Consider the following 20,609-nt stretch of genomic DNA (forward strand, 5'->3'; position numbering starts at 1 on the left):
TGGACAGCTGCTTAAAACTCTGAGGCCAGTATCCCTGCCGTTGGGTCTATATGCCTGCTTCAGCTTGTCCATAAGCTTGACCTGTACAAGTATCGAACCAACGACTTGGCATTGTAGTGGGCTTTTGAGAAAATCTTGTGATAAACTCGAAACCTTTTTTCAAACATATTTAGACATCTATGATTTTAGCAACAAAATTGGTATTTCCGTCGGATTCTAGACCACTTAGGTGGCCGAGTATCGCTAATAATTCGTCTCAATAATATGCGTTAGGTAACCTGCTAAGAGGGTTGGACTTGTGACCTCCAGGTTCAAGGGTCAACTCAGAAAGGACTAATCAGCATATTTTTCCATTATTTCTCAAGCTTCGCTTGTCGCTACTCCGAGCAGTTTCTCTTCCCAAAGCACTGGCATGTGAAGTGTTTCTCGACGTACGGTATCTTTTCTTTGTTCCAAATGACATGCTTTGTTCTCTTATATTTATTCAATCTCATGGTGGCATCCCTCCAGAACACGAAGAAAAGGCCCAGGAGAAGTCCAAAAATTCTCATGGTCTGTTGCCCGGTGTATCAGATTGCAAGTTCCGGCTAAATGTGACAAAGGGCTTGCTATACTGATTGCAAACTGAGTCGATTGCAGAAAGTTGAAAGATGATTGCTTTTCTTTTAAAAGGGAACTTCAGAGGTTAAGCATTAAGCCTTTAAAAGTTGATTGTAGCCTGTGATTTGTGGGAGGATCTGGAACAGGTGTGGCATAACAGGTTGTTTCTTTCTCCCTACCAGCTCTGTTGGTTGTAGCAGACTAAACGTGATTGCAAAATGGTTCCTTTGCAGGAAGCATCTTGCCTAGGCTGCTTTTGCTTTTCACAATGAGTGGTATTCTGTTAAACGACATTGGAAGTTTAGCCATTCGATGGCGTTACTGCGTACATGAGAACGTTATTGTTTTTTGGCTTTGTCTTCAACCCTCAGACATAATCATTGGCCTGTCTAATGATGCGCTGGGGTTTCTAGGAAGCGGAATTGCGCCCTTGAGTACGATTATGCTATCCCTCACATCAATTACATAACTATGGTCTTCTACAACTAGTTCTTTTGATAAATAATAAAACCTACCTTTAACCATCGAATAAAAGTAGCCTCAGCAACAAATAAGTATGCCTTTTATACTGTGAAGAAATGAAAATGTTCACAGTTTCCTGTAATAACAAAGCATCTCATGAAGAGGATAGAAAAATTGGAAGCAAGAAAAAGAAAGGAACCAAGGATTCCTATCGAAATGTATATCATGCAAAATTGGCTGCTTCCTCAGTGCCATACAGTTGTTGAGCATATCCGTATTCAAGCTCTAAACCAATGGTTATCAATTTATTGGCCTGATTTGTTCAATGGGGTCACACATTAACTCCTCCACCCACCCTGCACATGAACTTCTTAATCTCATCATACAACACAAGAACAGCAGCAGCACCCGTGCTCCTGAACATGTTAGACAACGCACCCCGGTAGAAGGAAGCGACACCTTCCATCTTGTAAATCTTCTTCCAGCAATCAAGGGTGCTGCTATATGCTTCTCTCTCCAAACCTGACTGCATCATCATCCTTCTCCTCACTGTATCCAGGGGATATGAGAGCAGTCCAGCTGATGTAGTGACAGCTTGGGCAACTATCCAACGCTTCCATAAAGGCAACTGCGATGTAGATGAGTATGCTGAACCCTCTGCCAGCATCTCCTTTGCAGTATCAAATCCACCAAAGTAAAGGCCCCTGTGGACCACCATTCCTTGTAGAGACGCAGGCAAGCCTCGGTAGATACCCCTGATGCCATCTTTCTCATGAACAGTCTTCAGGAAGTGGCATATGCCCCTAAATTGCCTGGTTTCACTTCTACCAATATCTGCTGCCAGACGCGTGTGAGCAATATCAAGTGGATAAATGATGATGAGTGTCGTACAGCCTGCTGCAGCACCAGCTATGAAATTTGATGGAGCACCAGATATGAGACTATCATCCGGAAGTTTGTCACTCTTCAACATGCTTTTGTAAAGATCCTGGTACATAAAAAATCATTATCTGGTCATTATCACAATCACCAGATGACCGATGCATTATCATAGTGCTTGTGTTTCTCATGTAGCTTAGTAAGCACAAGAGACATCTCCAGCAGCTATATGCAGAGGCAGAGATAATTCTGATCCCATGTAGCACAAGCTGCTGATAACATGCAACGAGATATGCCCATCACTATATTCATCAATGTATCTACAAATCTGATTGGCAATTCTTATTCTGTTACATGCACGTGAATCTGGAGGGATTATAGTTATAGGCAAATAAACTAAAAGCAGACATACAATTAACTACGTTAAAATACATTCTAAGTGAAAGTTCAACATTAGAAGGTCATCGACCTAAAGCACATATCTGCTGTTGCATTTGCCAAGTGGCACACAAAATTTGATGCTTCAATTTGCTCACTGCACAACCTAAATTTGTTTGACTTTCACCATTTCATCTGACACGAATTAGCCCCAAGCATATCAATATCATAATCATCATACTTTTTAACAGCCCCATCTCAGGATATGCATCTTAATATAGATCTATAGAAGCTGTTGCTGCCTTGTAGGTTCAGCAAGAATAGTTGGTTCACATGCCTGGAGGAGAGTGCATTAGAGAGCCATTATGCAAAATAAATGATACTGATTGCATGAATAATTTGCCTCACAAAAAGCCTAAAGATTAAAAGAACATACAGCATTAACCTTATAGCATCAGAACAGTAAGTGGAGGGCATTCAAAGTGATAGTAAATAGTAAATAGTAAATAGACCCACATGTCAACTTTGCTGGAGTTTTATTCAAATAACTGAGGTAGAAACGGGTATGGAAGAAATACTAAAATAGCTTCACCTAGCAATCCTGCATGACCATAATTTCCATGAATTAATGGATAATAAAGGGTCAATATGAATGGTCGAGCTGCATGCATCGCTAATCTGAATAGTAAAAAGATCCACCACCATTTTTCTCACCAAAACCTAATTGGGACATTACGATGCCTGCCTAACCCCAGTTTGCCAATTAAAACAATGCAGTTTGCTTTTTCTTCTTTTTTCATACGGTCCCTTCAAGTTAAGAAGTGCTTATTCATTCCTATGGAACAAAAAGGTATTACTGTAATTTCATTCAATCAGACTGGGTTTCTTGCGTCAGTTTTTATAATGTGCAAGACAGGAACAGGTACTGATTTGGCAAACACCAAAAGGCAGGTTTGAATCATAAGACCCATTTTTGGAATTAGAGCAAAAAAATTGGCCTATAAAATGATTTAAAATAATTTAAAGTACTTTTTACCATACAGAGATTAAACCAGTGATATAAAATATCAACAGAGATAGGATCTACAAACCCCAGAATGATCAGGTGAAAAATCTTCTGCATTAAACAGGAAGGATTGCAAACATGATATTTTTAGAACAAGTTCATATTGCAACTGGATGTATGCAGCCAATTGAACATGGCATGCTGAAATGGTATGATATGTGGGGCAGTTGATGCACAGATATGGGAATTAAGAAACAAAGTAGGGAAGTAATCTGGAATGAAACTGGCATCAACCCAACACAATAGTCAAAATATGAAACATTTTTCAGCAAACAACAAAGATCACACAGCACTGAGAAGCAAGATATTGGCTTGGAGGCTTGGAAAAGGTGCGTTGAAATCAATTTAAGCAGATTTGGCTTGTATTCAATAGAGGACTTTGTATCCCTCATTCAAAGGGTCCACATCCAAATTATAGAGCTGTTCCTGCTTGGTTGCTGCCAACAGATAATGGCCCGAACAGAATTTGCACCTTTGAGAGAAGTGCCAAGCTAGGTGCTCTAGTACACGTTACCTAGATAAGTATGGATGAGCCGAAACAAACAACTTGTGTTGGAGATCATGCCTTTCAGAGTATTCAAGGATCTTATTTGGTCAAAAGGGCAGCGGGAATTCAAACATTTAGGAGCATGTTTTTTACTGAAACATCACTGTCAAAGGCAAGAATGGATGACTTGCTAGAAATAGTCACCCTCTCAAGTGTGATGGTTCACATGAAAGGAATAAAGATTTTGAAGATAAAAATAATGATATTTCTATATATGGAAGCACCTAAGTACTACGTTTTATCTATGCAGAGAGAAGTGAATGGCCGCACCAGCTGGTGCAAATTACGCCTTTATATGTCATTTACTCTAAAAGCCACATTTTTTCTCTAATACATCTTAGTTACTATTGACTGTGGTTTCCATTGTTCTTTTGAAGCAAAAACATAAAAACGAGAAAGAAGACAGAAAGAGCAAAATCCATGTTAAATCCAAGTGAATCCCAGACATAAATGCATTTCATCTTACTAAATTCAGACTTATTAGCTCAATTGCGGATTCTTGGTATTCTAAGATATATGTTACTACTTACCCTGTCATGGACATATCAGGGCTGGAGATATAATGCACACTCAAGTTAGATGGGTTCATACTTCACATACAACACGTGCACTATAAGTCAGGGTTGAGATACAAAGTTGCTGCAGGGAATTTCATGTACACTACGTAAAATCAAATAGTTTTCCACTTACAGGGACCCATATCATTGATGGGTGATCCAACACTTTGAAATTGGCTGTTGCATGACCAGGAATCTCACTATAATAATTAAGCTTTCTCTAGTCTCCATATGGACAGAATTTTATTAGCCATTCTTATGATGGTGTAACACTAATACACTATGAACCCGTCTTTTATCAGGCTGATCATTATTTGTTGTGCTAATAGCTGATAGTTTGTGATGCAATAATAAGGGTTGCAAACCCTGAAGAAAGGAAGCTAACTAGCTAAGAATCTAAACCAGTGAGAATTTCAGGCACGTTGGTTTTTTATCCTCTCTTTTAGTTTCTCCCTCTCCAAAGATTTCATTGTCTCTTTAAGAGTCTGGCTCAATCAATATCATTTCCATACCATAATTGTGACCACATCTTTTACATTGCATTTGTTCTTTCATAACAGTCCCTCGTTGATCCAGGAGCACTGAGAGCCAGTTATGAGCACCCAAAGTGGTGCTTAGAGATTTTGTGAACGGCTTTCGAAAACTAGCTTGAGGTGACGGTGATTCAAATTATTATAATAAACTTTTATGCTTCTAAAAGGTTCATTCTTTTACACTCCATGGAACCCTCCCATCATAACAAGGATGAAAGCCCCAAAATGGAAAAGAAAGTTCACTCTTTAGGCTCTAGAACCAAGGTTGTAATTCATTTCATGTCAACAGAAGAAATATGAAAGTCTGTTATCAATATCTTGGTCCCGTCTGAAGAAACAAAAGGATAGAATTCTCTAAACCCAAATTGTACCATGACGATTTCATTTTCATTGAATGGTTCTTGATAATGAAGGTCACTATTCAGGTCAGACAAATCGTTCAAAATGCAATTAAACATAGCGCAGAAAGCTAATATGGCCAACAAAACATCAGCATATTACATGACAATTCGCACCAAAGACGACTCACGCCAACGCCACAATAAGTAAACAACCAAAACACAAATCCACTAATTGAAACTTCTCGTGGAAACAAGAAAAAAGGGGAAACAAGAACATTGTTCGTAATGAAAGCATATGAAAAAGAGGAGAAGAAAGAAAAAAATATAGCAAGAAGTACCTTGAGTGAGAAATTAAGAGCCACTGAGGGGTAATACCTAATAACGCTGGTCCCATTACCCCTCCATAGAGACAGGAAGCCCTCCTCTCTGACCGTCCGTGCCAGGCAGTCCACCATCCCCTTGAATCTCCTGTGCCTCCCACCAATAATCGCGATGTTGCTCTCCTGGGTCTGAAGCAAGAGCTTCGTCCTCTCAACGGGCGCTACTATTGTGTGAACCACGCCACCCATCAGGGCACCAGCCATCAAGTCCCTCGAAAAGCTACCCCACCATCGTTCCTCCTCTCTCATACCCTTCGTCTTCTAATCCAAAAGCTCGAATCAAGAAATACTCAATTCTCTCTCTCTCTCTCTCTCTCTCTCTCTCTCTCTCTCTCTCTGTCTCTCTCAACGTGCTCTGTTGTTGGCAGCTAGCACTGGTAGTGGTGGTAACAATTCAATGCTCGGGCTGGATTGACGATGAGGACGCAAACAGGAATCTGTGAAAATTGATAAGATTGGGGATGACGGTGACCATAGGATAGGAAGGAAAATGAAGAAACAGGGAGGAGAGGAGAATGGTATGGCATTAATGCAAAGAGAAGAGCGCCTGAGTGTTGCTGCTGCTGTTGTCGGTCTTGGTGGTAGATGAAGGTTTTGATCCTTCTAAAAGCCTCCTGGCGTTTTATGGTAATCCCAACAACAATGGATTTTGCTTCATCCCCATCATTTTCTGAATTTGGTCACTTTCACTTCCAAGCTTCCAGCGACCCTCCCTCCCTATCTCTCGCGCTCTGTGAAAGCGAGGGCAACTAGCAACGGGTTGGATCCGGATGAAGTTCAGCAACCGCCCTTCCATGCGTCTCTTAGAACTTCCAATCTTAGCGGACGTCTACGAAGGGACGGTATCCCTCAATTGGCCCTTAAATGTGGGAACCATACGTTTTTAATAGTTCATTGTACCGACCTCCTTAGTTTTATGGTTTCTCAAGGGAGTGGGTCTGGGAAGTCCAAGAGGTCAAAGAGTCCAGGGCAGACACATTGTACTGAGGACTCAATCCAGTTCATTAGCATATCAATCCGGATCCGAATCCCCACAAACACCTGGAACTAAGTTGGCGCAGTCCAAGTAAGGTGGTTCTTGAGTAGGCGTCCATCTCGAGATTGATGGATGATATCTGCTGCTGCATACCGACATAAATTAGAAAATAAAAGAACTGAAAAAGGGGATGAATGAACGAAGGTTTCCATGGTAAGTATTGCTTTAACACCATGCATTTATTGATTTCAATTGCAGATCATAGTGGGAGGGTAAAAGCAGCATTCTTTCCAAGTTTGAGGACTTGCTTTTCTGCAGATTGTTTGGAATTTCTTTCTACAGTTGGTCGCAATTATGGATGATAAAGAGACTGCTATTACCAAGATGAGAAGGAAGCGATGGAAGGAAACAGTAGTGGAGGAAACCTCTAGCTTGCGTTGTGCATGAAAAAGGTGCGACTTTCCTTCCCCACGGAGAGAATATCTTGTACTTCTGTATTACTTGGTTAGTCTCTATCTGATCATGTCAACCTACACTTTTGATGGTGAAACACAGTGACCTCTCGAGTCCTGAACAGCGGAGGATCAACCAGCTTCTGCTTTGAGAATTTGGAACTGCTGGACTATATCAGGACCCATGTTCGAACCTCCACTGAGCTGTCTCACTCGTTTCTGGCTATTCAGAAAAAGGGAAACACTGTGGAGAAACAAAAGGTTTGCCCTTCGAATCTTTGCTTGTGAATATATTCAAATACGCGATAACAATGGCTTCGTTCTATTATTCTCGTAAGGGCAGCGGCAAAATGTGTTCGATAAGTTTTTAGTAGATGCGCAGTTTAAAAACTGATATTTATTTTCCCGGCAGTACAGATCTGGCGACCAACGTCTCCAAGAAGGAAATTTTCCAACTTTTTGTAGTCACATATGACATCTCCCTCTCATTCTCTCGTTGTTTTTCATCCACTACAAGTCTAAGCGCCACCCAGTTAGGTAACACGCAAATTAGATTTAGTAATTGGAAAAGAACTCTGCTACTAAGGAACTCATTATCACTCGCAAAGATGGGTTCCGCAAGCTGAAGACAAGTAAAAGGTGCACATCAAATTAGCTTGAGTATGATACCACATAGATGATGTAAACCAACTCGATGAAATGTTTATTCGCAGACTAAAATAAGTTTACATTTTAACTTCCATTCAAAAGGTGGCTATTCCTGATTTCATTCGTGGGAAGGCAAGTCAAAATACTCCAACTAAAAAATGGGTCTCCCTTCCAGATATCAAATCCAAATTGAAAAGCAAAGAGAAGTTGCGTGCTTCCTTTATATTCCCTCTGTGTTTATTGATTATTGACCCTTCACGACGCAATCCATTTGGCTTATTCATAGATCCATGGAGAGGTTCATTTTAAGAGTTCGGATATCTTTAACTATATTGATGTAGATGGCAATAGTGGATCACAATCTAAAGCATGATAGGTTGAACTTTTGCCTACCATCCATTTGGTTGTGCTTGGTTTTCTCACTACACCTCGTTATGTTTACAGCTCCCAAGACAGCACCCTGCCCAAGATGGTATTGATAAAGAGACAAAAGAGCAACCCAAAAGAGTTGGGGAAAAGAGACAGAAAGAGCTTTAAGTCTTCAAGAAATCTTTGAGTCAAAACAAGAAACTGTATCTCGGAGCACCAACTTTGAAGATTTTGGCGAAGCTAGTACGCGTATACTTTGATGGATCTAGAAATTGTGTAAGAAGATGCTCAACCTCCTGCTACCACAACCAAGAAAGATAATGGCAAAAATAATTCAGGGTTTGCTTCAAGGGACCAGTACTGATGATCGTCTTTTTCTCTCATCCTAGTCACATGGGTAGGGCACGAGTTTGGGTATGTGATTTTAGAAAATTTGAGTATGGGGGTATGACAGAGTATATACATAAATATGCAATTTTGATGGATGGGAAATAAGAAAAAAAAAGGAAAAAAATCAAAATTGAAGAAAAAATTAAGTTTCAAAATATAAATTTTTTTAGTATATAGCCATATCCAGCCATACCCACACACGTGTTCCTGTGCCAGTGCACTGACACAGCACTTGGGCAGATCACACGTACCCGTGTGACTTAATCTCGCATTAAGAGAATGCTAGATAATAATTTATTTGGCTCCTTGAATTCCCTGCTGCTCGATAGCGAATCCTTCTTTTTTTAACTAATTTATCCACATTGTTTACAAATCTTATTGTAAAACTAAAAGTTTCTTATAATCCACTATCTTCTATTACAATAAACTCTTAAGGGACTCCAAGATTCAGGACACATCTTTTTCTCGCTACCATGTCCACCTTACAGTAAAAATTCTTTGTATGACTTGACAAATACTTAGTTCTCTTTCTTCGACATCACAAAAATGATGATGGTCAGAAGGAATGAAAGTCTCAAGTAAGCTTTACATAGATTTAGCCTATGAATCTAAACTTATTCAAGTTGTCCCATGGGTTCTCAAGTAAAATAAGGACAACTGTAAGCAGTATAAACCAATACCTGCAGCAGCTTGGGAAATTCAGATACGCCTGAAAGTTAATTTCCCTCTAATGTTTTGATCATAGATGTATCCTGCGATTCTCTTAACGTATGATCAGCACCAACATGTTGCTCCAGTTTGGCTTGTGACTCATGTTGGGATGAAGTTAAGCTCGAGATGCTGCCTTTAGAAGAGCCACGAGCTGAGACCAAGCTGTATTAACTTTGGAAGAAAAAGGAAAAGAAGACGTTGCTCGTTCATGAGTGGTACCGTGTGGTTGTGTTAGTAGATCTTTACAATAGAGAGAAGAGAGAAGAATGTTGCTGCAGGATGAGAATGGTGAGGATCATCCTGCTATTTTTTTGTGGGTCTGCCTTAAATCTATACTAGTCCCTCCAAAACTTAAACCTATCTTCTGCCAAACTGTAGATTTGAAAACTATAGGTTTCAGATTCTCAATATGCCTCAAACTCATGGATCTCAAGTCAAAAGAGGAGAAAGTGTGACTTGAGATGCATAGATTTTACGATGCAAAAATTACAAATTTATGATATAATTCATGCATCTTTCGAAACAAAGAACTTCAAATTCTAGTACATTAAAAACAAAAAGATCCGAAATCTTGAAAGATAAGATGCTAAAATCTTAATTGACTTCACATCTTAAATCTAGAGTAACCAAACACACCCTTCATGGTTTATTTTAAGAGATGTGACCTGAGTGATCAACCCTTGACCGCTAACCTCCTAATACATGGTCGATGGATCTAGATTTTATCGGCTGTAATGCAACATTCGCAATCTAAGATTCTGTAAGACAAGAAAAGTAAGCTATTTCCAGGCATTTTTGAAGGAGCGGATCCAGTAGTCGCTATATTAAATACCAACTTGATAGGTAGTGCTGCACTTAACAAATAAAGGAATGTGGATTTGAGACCTTGGGTTATAGAGCATGCATGATCATGTTTTGCAGATTAATTAATTGGAACGAATGTGATTTGTTTATTGTTTTTTGGGTTTCAACTTGATGCCAGAAAGGAAAACTGACACCAATTATATAAACTTTTGGCTAAAGAAGATAGTGCTGTTGTCTAGATTTACCAATTATTTAGTCCTTCTGAGAATATTCTTCTGCTCAACTTTATCATGCATGAGTTCGAATTCTTGTTTTACCAGTGCACGAGATGCCCCACTGCGAGAAGGCATTTCTCTGAGACCTTTGACTCCCGAAAAGGAAAATAACAAAACGAAGCTGAAATTGATATAAAGCATTAACTTAGTGATGTATTTTGCAGAAAAGGTGGTCAGATCTACGGCTATCTTTTAGTCATACTTTAATGGTTTTGGTCTAAAAGTGGTGCCATACATCTGTAGGTGATATCCTTGAATGAAAAATCATAACCGCTTCATAAAGAATGTCACTCATCTGTTTCATATATGAACAAGAAAGATTCCTGCTTTGATTTGGCTAACCAAAAACATTGTTTCCAAGTGAAATATTAGAAATTGATTGTGATATATGCATGGTTTCTTGTACAGAAGATGACCACCATGAGAAAGCTCGGACAACAAAAGGCAGGGTAAGGGAGGGTAGAGTTTTAAAGGGTTAAACCCGTTTAATTTGGTAATGAAAAAATTTTTTTAGAACAGAAATCTCGAAACTGATCATGCCATTCTTATTAATTTATAACCAGATTGATTTCTGACTATCAATGAGGACAAGGGCATGAAAAAAACTTGAAAACACAATGATGGGGAAGGGTTGAGAATTGATTTAGGGTCGTTAACTTGACACCCTACACATTTCCCTCTTACGACCTCTTCACCAATTGGTTATAAAAAAGAAGCTATACTATGTTCGTGGCCGCCTTACATTTTTTCTCTTTTTCTTGAATATGAAGATCAGGTTCTTGGCATATGCTAGGATGTAAAAGGTTCTTGGCAAATGCTAGGATGTAAATGGTTTTCCAGCAAATTAGTAGATAGAGAAACAATATGTCACCGAATAAGAACAAAAACCAGCCACTCCGCGGCCTAGCCATCCTATCCTCTAAAAGTAGCCTGCAACCATTCACAATCTTCTTCCTCTTTCCCCTTTCGGTTTGAACCACTCACCGTGTGAACTAATAAAGTTTTCTTGACACAAAAATTCATGATGTTTGTATGTGAATGTGGAATATGTCACTTGGCCAACTTGAAAATCATGGCGGCTGTCGTGACTGGTACCAATCAAAAGGCAAATATGATGAGATCCTGGGCCCCGATGGGTTGTAGGAAAACTAAACAGAAGAGTGCAGGAAATTCGAGCCATCACTTAACGAGTGGTGCGGGCAATGCTACACAATCCCGGTCGACAAACAACAATTTATGAATAGCTGTTTTCAGAGATTTTATCTTTACACAAGTCGGATGAAAGCCTTAATGTGACCATCTCTGTCTCTGTCTCTCTCTCCCTCTCTCTCTGACAACGCAGAGATGTACACAGACAGTTTGTTACTCATAATCCCATGGCAGCGTCTCCGGCACAAGCATAGCACAGCCCGACTATCACGCAAGAGATCATAAGCAAATGATGGTTGACAATCTTCTGCCTTGCTCATTAGAGGAAGATATCCAAACATTTCTATTGAAATAGAGAAGGCAAATGTTTGTCAAAAATTGCCTAAAGATGGAAGGCATGAAAGAAAAGTAACAAAGTTCATAGTTATTGATTGTCACTTTTTACACTTTCTGAGGTAAAAATCTTGGAGCCGGCTAATTTGCTCCACTGAACAACAAATTTTGTATTACATACAGGACTTGCTGCTACTTTACAATAACGTATGATGATAGGATCAAACCATTTGCAAATTTCTTACTAAATGGCATCGAACTCTTATTGCTAACTCTTCAATCTCCTGAAAAAATTCGCTTGATATTGACAATGTATTCAGGTGACTATCAACATTCAACTATTGGGTTCATGCGTTCACCTAATACTGAACCCATTTTACTTCCGTCCTTGCCTCTGCTACTTAACTGCAAACTGCCTCAACTGCTACCCGCTTCATGACTCCCGGACAAGGGTCTCCCCTGAAGACATCTTGGGAGATGACCACGGAGCACCACTCCTGTCCAACACACCTCTGCAACGAGAAAGACAAAAAAGTATAAGAACCTAAATGGATTTACATACACAAAGCTGCATACACACCTAAGCACATGCCATCCTGCACAAATACACACACGCATGCACACACACACAGACACACACACATAGTTTTGAACGAACCTTTTGAAAAATGTCATATGAATGTGGGGAGTGACAAGCTCCTTGCTTGAAACTTCCACAGACTCCTTGAGGAGTCCCAAAACTAGCAAACTTAATTGAGGTGATCTTTTGTCCCTCGGAGCATGCCAGATGAACCTTTGCCTTCTGCGGTTCTTCAGGCTTGCCATATTTCTTAATCTGCCAATTCTTCAAAGTTGGATGCCATTCTGAAATATCAGCACACGCACTTGCCAACTTTCTCTTCACCAATGTGATTCCTGAAGGATTACCACCCCATTCTTCAAAGATCACCAAAAGATTCCCAGTTGGATTCAGCCAAGAACGTGGAACATGATACCTGGCATGACAGGATTTTAGCTTGACATGGCTCAGGGTCCAATAGTTTGGAATGGAGACAGGTTAGTTATCTCACCATCTCTGTGAAGGCTCGCCACAGTTTGATCGGCATTTATTCTCATCAAAAGTCCCAGGATAATCACAACCTCCACAGTTACCTTTTGCAGTGTAAGCAGGCCAGTAACGTCCAATGCTTTCTCCATTTATCCATATTTGACCTTTCCCCATGCTGGCCATATCTAGAGCCAGGGGCTCTGTTCCAGATGGTGCATCAAATGTTGCCTGCATCATTAGGGCAGTTGGAGACCATTTTGAGACAAAATTAGACCGGAAATGCCTCAAAGCTCAGACAAGGTCTTTAAACGAATGTTGACATCATTGGTTTGCCTTACCTTGTACCATGTTAGTGGCTCTCCTTGAGCGACCGTGGATCCCTGGGTCCATTCTACAGAGGCACTTCCACTGACTGTGTGAAGGCTTAAAGCTTCACCTTTTAAACCAACCTGCAGAAATCGCTGTGATTGGAACACTCTAGATAGAGTAACATGATAACTCCATGCTGTCTAAGCATACCTTGTACGACCACTTTTGCCAGGTTAAGTCCCTTCTACCTTCATTCAGTCCACTCAACTCCACAGGCCCAAGAACACCTGCATTCCAGGTCTCAAATTGTTTGCCGACATTCTACATTCAAGAAAGTAGAAAGAATTATTTTCAGAAAATAAGGCGTCAATGCTAATCATAATAATTGGGTGGTCTATAGAGGTAAAACTGACCGGCAGGCCAACTGCTATGCTTAAGAGTGCAATTCTATTGCTTCCAGCCCATAAGTTCAAGCTCTCAGTAAGTGTCAGCTTTGGGTCCTCTAAACTTCCATACATGGAACCTGCAAATAGCCAATAGTCACCAAAACGTTCATAAATGTTTAATTTTGACCATTCTACTACTCAAAACTCCATGAGCCACAGAAGTCTACCTGCAAGCTTTCCATTGACAAAAGCATGTAAAGCATGACCTGCTGACATGACAGTAAGAACTGGCCATGCTCCACCATCGAGAAATTTCTCACTTGAATCTATATTGACACTGAATCCACAAAAAAGGGAAAAGATAAATCACGCTAGGGGCATGCAAATTCTTTGAAATTCAAAATGCTTCTGTCCGCATGAGTATTAATAAATCAGGTGATTAAAGGAAGCAGACAACTTAGTTACTCACTCTGTCATGTACCACAAGTAATCACTAACATCCCTTGTTACATTTAACTGCTCTAACAAGCCCACAACAGTAAAAGGATCATCATTATATGAAGCAATCTCTTCGTTATATGATTCCCATGCCAATCCTTCGTTAGAGAGTGGGACCATCTGCATATTTGAAGCTTGAACGCCAACCTGTGCCAGCATCCGCCAACTTGTGATTGGGCATTCATTCAAATTGATCAAAATGAAATTGAAGCCAATATCCCTAAATTCTCACCATTGCAGTGTTGAAGACCACATTTGTGCAATCAGGGAGGATGCTGATTGACCAAGGTGGAAGATTGTAGTGCATGTTTCTAAAAGACACTGTTGCAGTAGCTTTCGTGTCATAGTTGGCAAGAAAAGCAGCACAAGCTCCAGTTTTTGAGGTGAAAACGTGAGCCTGGACAGTAAAAATCAGCCAGTTTAAATTTCATACTGAATCAGAATCTGTTTCTATCTCTGTAGCCGAAAAGAGATCCAGGCAGATACCTCTTGGTAGTTCCCAAGTGAATCCACAGTAGGATCACCAGAGACTAAAGCTGGTTCACAGAGCTTTATGGCTTTATGGAGGTCTTTCAGATGTCCCCATTTTGGTTGCCTAATCAATCCTATTAAAAGCAATAAAGAGATCAAATTCAATAAGGGGGTAAAAATGGTCATTAATATATCACAAACAAACTAAAATTAACTCCATATTCTCTACAAGAAACAGAGCTCTGCAATTAATGCCTTCCCAACCTCAAGTTACTTCCAAGATAAAGATGCTGCATGTTAGCCATAACATACCATATTCATCTAGAGGAGCGTCATAGTCATAACTAGTGGTGATGAAAGGCCCACCAGCAGTCCGGCCAAAGTTAGTTCCACCATGATACTGCAGTGGGTGTCAACATGGATATAAAGTCAAACTACTTGATGCTTAGCAAATAAGAACAAGAGCCAATGTATTTTTAGTAGGAAAAGTTATTGAGTTAATTCCGAGTCCTGTGACAGCAGCCTGTTGACTAAATCTTACCATGTAATAGTTGACAAAAGACCCTCCTTTCTGTATGAAACGTGCAACAGAAAATGCTATGTCTTCAGCAGGTCGATAGGGAACTGCACCACCAAACTCCGTAAACCTGGGCAGAATAAAAAGGATAAAAAGTTCAAAAAATAGCAGATAGTCTGAACATGACTCCCAGTAAACAATATCCAAACTCCCATCATCTGCATATTAGCAGACCACGCATGAATCTATTTGAAGAAATACATGGTCGATTGGAAGATAAAAAAAGTATGTCAAGCAGACGTAAAGCATCAGAGAGAAAAAGTACCATCCTGTCCAGTTTTCAGTCCACATCTTCGGTTTATATGGCTTGTTGGGAGTGAAATAATCGCAGTAATATCCATTGCATGTATTTATCTGTCATCAAATATATAATTCATCAGGAAGAATGTAAACAAGTCCTGCTGCCCCATATTTTAGAGTACACCTGCCTTTGAAACAGAAAGTATCATATCTAACCTCCTTTAGCAACCAACATGCAAGAGAAAATTTCATAAACAAATACAGCAGCTGATTAACAATCAGGAAAATTCTCTCCCAGCCAACAAAATCATATATGCCACAATAGAACTAGGTCGATCATGATTATCAGATCACCAGAACACTTCAAAAACTGTTTCCCTCTCTCACACACACCAGGAAAATTCTCTCCCAGCTACCAAAAACAAAGTATGAAGTGATGCATCTGGGTTTATTCATGATCTTCAAATTACCAAAAAAATTCAAAAAATTGTCACACAAAGACACACGAAAAACACATATATGAAGTAGAGATCTAATATCCTGACAATCACTAATCTTGACAATCTAGACTTACCTCTCTTCTCTCATTAAATGTCATTTAATAAGGGGAAAGGTAAGGAAAGAGAGACCAAGAAGACAACTAGTCAGGATTGTGAGAAGTGTAGGATATATATATATATATATATACACACACGCACGCACATGCAGGCACGCACGCACATACGACTGCAAACTAAAATTTGACATATAAAGAGCTAGTAATTGCAAGGACACTTACGATTGGATCTGGTGCATCATCCTGTTTGCACATAATCCATGGAACCCCTGTACCAAGAGACACAGCCATGTCTGCAGCCCAAGCTGTGTATGCCTTTCCAGGGGCCCCAATCTCCCACTCTTCTGGGCCATATTCGTTCTCAATCTACAAAATGGAAAAAATCGCCTAGACTTTACTACGAAACAAGGAAAAGAAGATTTCCAGCTAATAGCCAGTTCATCCTCGAAATGAAATGCTTCCATACTTGTGACAAGATGATTGGTCCTCCTTGTGTCTGGAACAGCTTTTCAGCTTTCATCATCTCAACAATCTTTTGAGTGAATCCCTTCATTGCAACCTTCATAATTCAAAAAAAAAAAAATGAAACGGAAACTCATCACGTCCCACTTTTTCATTTCACTAGATCTAAACATGTCGCCAGAAGAAAATTCTTAAACAGCTAGAGGCAACAGAGCAAAAACATACCTTAAAAGGTTCATTATCAGTTCTAAAGCTGATACCTGGTACATACTTCAACCAAACCGGAAATCCTCTGTAATACCAAAACGAAGTTAATGCACAAGTCATTAAATCCAAATCCAGGCAACGTAATGTGCACATTCTAATTTGCAGAGAAAATCAAGACTGACCCAAAATTCCATTCAGCACAAATATAAGGACCAATCCGCAAGTGAACATAGAGGCCGGCTTGTTGAACCACCTTTATGAACCGAACAAGGTCGTATCTGCCCTCAAAATAATACTGCAAAGAACAGAAAGACATGACAACATTATGAACCTATCTACCAAAAAATAAGAAAAAAAAAAAAGGTACCACTAAAAGAGAATCTGCAAGTAGAAGGAAACGAAATGTTACCTTCCCAGGGGAGGGCTCATGGCCGTTCCAGAAAACATAAGTTTGGATAACATCCAAGCCTCCTTCCTTGGCTTTCTGTATCAGATCAGGCCACATCTACATGAACCCCAGCAAATTTCATTATATCAGCGCCTTCTTGAGTAACAGAATATCCAAAAAAAGAACAGGAAGAGAAGAACCCCATTTTCCTCATTTCCAGATTTTTTGATGAATGTACCTCAGGAGTGCTCCTTGGGTAGTGAATGGACCCAGAGATGAGGATCCTCCTCTGCCCATTGATGATGATTGAGGTGCGATCATAAGAAACAGAGCACAACACCACCTTAGTGAATGTGGCTAACGTCAACAAAAACCATAACACGGTGCTTTCTCTCCACATTCTTTCAGCGTTTCTTCTCTCACCGGGAAAACACAAATAACAAGGAAAGAAAGGGTTTCGCTTCCTTGTCCCTTGAGTGCTTGTCCTCCCACCCTCTCTCCCTCCACTTTTCTCGGTTTGGGAGTGCTCCCTTTCTGGGTTGGCTCCCTCCTTTTTAAAGAAGGCAGGGGGGACCCTCTCATACGTCAGGACGTGGATCGTCATCCTCTGCTTTCTGTTTTCTTTGACTAACAGCGATCAATTTCTACAACTCAATGTAATCTCCATTTTCTTCAGTTTTAAATGCAGACAGTGGATTCCATTGCAGGAGGTTGGTTTCTGCCGATTCAGTAACTTTGAAAGGAAGCACAAACGACCACTAGTTTGCAGATTCATTACAAAATGATACCGCCTTACGTATTTAGCAGAGGTTCTGCCTAATCCCAACTGGGCACACAAAATAGGTGGAGCCTTTAAGCCGAAGCTTTAAATCAAGCAATGTAGATGTCTTAGCAATGTATGTCCTCCGGCGAAATGTTATTCCCGGCGAAGTTGATCGTCCAAGTCTCGATATTGCATTAATAGATGTGCTTTAGAAGATGAGGAGGATCTCAGTAACAAGTTAGATGTAAAAAAAAAAAACTATAAATTTTAAGTCGGATGAAAGGGGTGGAAATTCAACCTTAAATTTATGAATCTAATATCTTAATAATCTCAAATCCAAGGAAAAAAACAATTGCCACATTAGTATTATCGTCAAGACAATAGATTGAATTTGATGTCCTCGTCCAAAAAATATGAAAACGAAAAAATTACAAAGAACTGCCCAACGTTTGGGCAATTAACGGATGAGTACCTCCGGCGAAATGTCATCGAATGTGGCCCATGTATATATTTTCAAGGGCCCCTTTGTAATTACGTGATAACGCGTTTTCACCTTTCGTCTAGAAATAGAGAAAAAAACATTATTTTATAATAAAGGACATAATTGGAATTTTCAGAATCATGTGGTTTATAGCTGTAGTACTATGCAGATCCATGGAATTATATGTGTGTATGTATACAACTACAAACCACATGTTTTGAAAATTCCAAATATGTCCTTTATTATAAAATAATGTTATATACACAAGTGGTAACTTCTTTCAAAATATTTAAGCTGCATGTGGGTGCCACTAAAACTCTTTGGAGCCATTCATTGGGTCAGGAACATTGCTCACAACTTATGACTTTGATAGACTATATTGCCCTGAAAATATGGATATGGAGATGAAAGTTGCCAAAAGATGTCAGCATATTTCTAGATTAACTTAACTGTAAAAATGCAAATAGTATAGAAGAGGTTTGCAACATTTTCCAGTTGAAAACATTACTCTCCAAACGGTAAGTTGAACGAATTCTCGAAACATTAACTATCTGTACTGCAAAAGGAGGTGCTACAAATACACAAATTAAAATGTGGTGAATGTAGCACTCGAAAGCACCACCGAAAGCAGATCCTGTACCAAAAATGATTGATTGAAAGTAGGTTTGAAAAAATGTGATTGAGCTCGGAAAACCTTACATTCACGGCCCATGATCTGAGTTAGGTAGGCGCCAGCGGGAAGTCCTGGGTCCAGTGGGTCCAGTTCAGTAACATGATGGGCTCATACTGAACCGATCATCTGTGCATGGTGGGTTCGGGTGGGTCAGGTAGGCCAGGGAGTCCAGCTCCTCGGCAGCTAAGCATAGTACCCTCCTCAGCTTTTGCTTTTTCACGTGGTTTCTGAAAATTGTTTTATTGGTACAAACTTAAATACCCCAAAATTTAAAGATAATTCTAGAAAAAAAAAGGTACGTAAATTAAAAAGAAACACATGAAAAACCTACATAATAAATTATAAAAGAGCTGCCAAAAAACACAAAAAAGAAATTGTATGGGCAACTTTTTCACAAAATACGTAACTTTATGGATGATACCATCTGCATGCCAATGTTTTTTCAAATGTGTTCGGTGCATAAACATATAACCTGCTCCATTAATTTCTCATCTAAAATTAAAAAAAGAAAAAGAAAAAAGAACAAATTATAATTCAAGACCACTACTGCTTTTCATTTTCTTTACATTTTCAAAGAAAGGTGTTTAAAAAATTCCTCTCAATTCATTATTTGCCCATTTTTTTAAAAAAAATAGAACTGCCTTCATATAGATAAAAAAACAAAAAATTATTTTATCAATTGGGTAGTAAGTTTATGACATATGCCCAATATAAGAAAGTTCTGCTTATAAAAATGGCAGAGCATTCCTTATATGGGTAATAAATATATGATCATGCCCAATATAAGAAAGTCTCTGGTCATAAAAATGCCAAAGTACTCCATATAAATACAAAACTATCTTTCATCAACCACCCTTATTCTGCCATTTTGTTTTACTCAGTGTGCGGCTCTTTGAAATTTTCTCTAAGAAATTGAGCATGTATTTGTGAACAATTAAAAGTTGAGCAATGATTTATTATTAACCCAAACATTCAGGTGTCTTTTCTTATAATTTTTTTCTTGAGTGAATTAAATTGTCAGACTCTCATCATCAAATTGGCTTTTACCTTGGATGGGACATGCTTTAGAAATGTAAGGGACATGAGCCATCAAGCTTTTGCAAAAATTTGGCATGTTTTCCCATGAAAAATACCTTCCTTGAGGAAGAAAACTTTCAAAGAGATTCTTTATGCGAAAATGAGAGGAGAGGGCCTACTGCTGCTTAACGTGGGTCTTCATGTCACTGTTTGGGAAAATTTTCCCAACCAAGACAATAATATATATATATATATATATTGAAAGTTTTATATGAAAAGTGGTTCAAGTGCTTCATTTCATAAAATTTATTTTCCATTCGTTATGAGATTTTTTGGGCAATATATTTGGGTAGGATTTGCTTAGAAAAGTAGGTTACTGCCTTTAAATCATGAATCTGCAACTTTCTTTTTTCTCTTTTTCTTTTTCTTTTTTCTTTTTATGACCTCGATGGAATTTGAATTTGGGATTTCTGCATATTGGCGGACCCACATGTGGTCTCGTGTGGGCAATTGCTCACACTAGCCCTACAAAATACTTTTATTTTTATATTGCTGCATTGAAATATTTGACTATATATATATATATATATATATTGCATGAAATTTTCGGATTAGTGCCTCTCTAACCAAAATTTCTGCCATTATGATGGAGCCATGCAGTTACCCACCTCGGTGTCGCTGCC

At 39.2% G+C, this 20,609-nt stretch overlaps 2 protein-coding genes across 2 annotated transcripts; both read right to left on the reverse strand.

Moving 5' to 3' along the window:
- Positions 1-1,145: 1,145 nt before the first annotated feature.
- On the reverse strand, positions 1,146-6,591 carry LOC116256807 (probable ADP,ATP carrier protein At5g56450). Its single transcript, XM_031633296.2, has 2 exons — positions 5,702-6,591; positions 1,146-2,050 (listed from the first exon to the last, which is right to left on the reverse strand). The coding sequence occupies exons 1-2, from the start codon at positions 5,990-5,992 to the stop codon at positions 1,394-1,396; spliced, it is 948 nt and encodes a 315-aa protein (XP_031489156.1). The 5' UTR covers positions 5,993-6,591; the 3' UTR covers positions 1,146-1,393.
- A 5,324-nt stretch (positions 6,592-11,915) lies between these two features.
- On the reverse strand, positions 11,916-17,524 carry LOC116256806 (beta-galactosidase-like). Its single transcript, XM_031633295.2, has 19 exons — positions 17,231-17,524; positions 17,014-17,109; positions 16,787-16,899; positions 16,623-16,689; positions 16,402-16,494; positions 16,158-16,301; positions 15,405-15,493; positions 15,104-15,209; positions 14,875-14,962; positions 14,578-14,696; positions 14,324-14,488; positions 14,063-14,238; positions 13,821-13,930; positions 13,621-13,730; positions 13,418-13,528; positions 13,237-13,347; positions 12,921-13,126; positions 12,509-12,845; positions 11,916-12,362 (listed from the first exon to the last, which is right to left on the reverse strand). Exons 1-19 carry the CDS (start codon positions 17,390-17,392, stop codon positions 12,252-12,254), a joined length of 2,514 nt encoding a protein of 837 aa, XP_031489155.1. The 5' UTR covers positions 17,393-17,524; the 3' UTR covers positions 11,916-12,251.
- Between the last annotated feature and the right edge of the window lie 3,085 nt (positions 17,525-20,609).

Source organism: Nymphaea colorata, chromosome 6, assembly GCF_008831285.2.
Source record: "Nymphaea colorata isolate Beijing-Zhang1983 chromosome 6, ASM883128v2, whole genome shotgun sequence".
In the NCBI taxonomy this organism is placed as follows: Eukaryota; Viridiplantae; Streptophyta; class Magnoliopsida; order Nymphaeales; family Nymphaeaceae; genus Nymphaea; species Nymphaea colorata.

Excerpts from the sequence above, each read along its gene's own strand:
- LOC116256807 (XM_031633296.2), bottom strand. The coding sequence starts at position 5,992 with ATGAGAGAGGAGGAACGATGGTGGGGTAGCTTTTCGAGGGACTTGATG. Across the intron at positions 2,051-5,701 it reads CTCTTAATTTCTCACTCAAG|GATCTTTACAAAAGCATGTT; the intron begins GTACTTCTTGCT and ends TTTATGTACCAG.
- LOC116256806 (XM_031633295.2), bottom strand. The coding sequence starts at position 17,392 with ATGTGGAGAGAAAGCACCGTGTTATGGTTTTTGTTGACGTTAGCCACA. Across the intron at positions 17,110-17,230 it reads ACCCAAGGAGCACTCCTGAG|ATGTGGCCTGATCTGATACA; the intron begins GTACATTCATCA and ends GGGTTCATGTAG. Across the intron at positions 13,931-14,062 it reads TACTTGTGGTACATGACAGA|TGTCAATATAGATTCAAGTG; the intron begins GTGAGTAACTAA and ends TTGTGGATTCAG.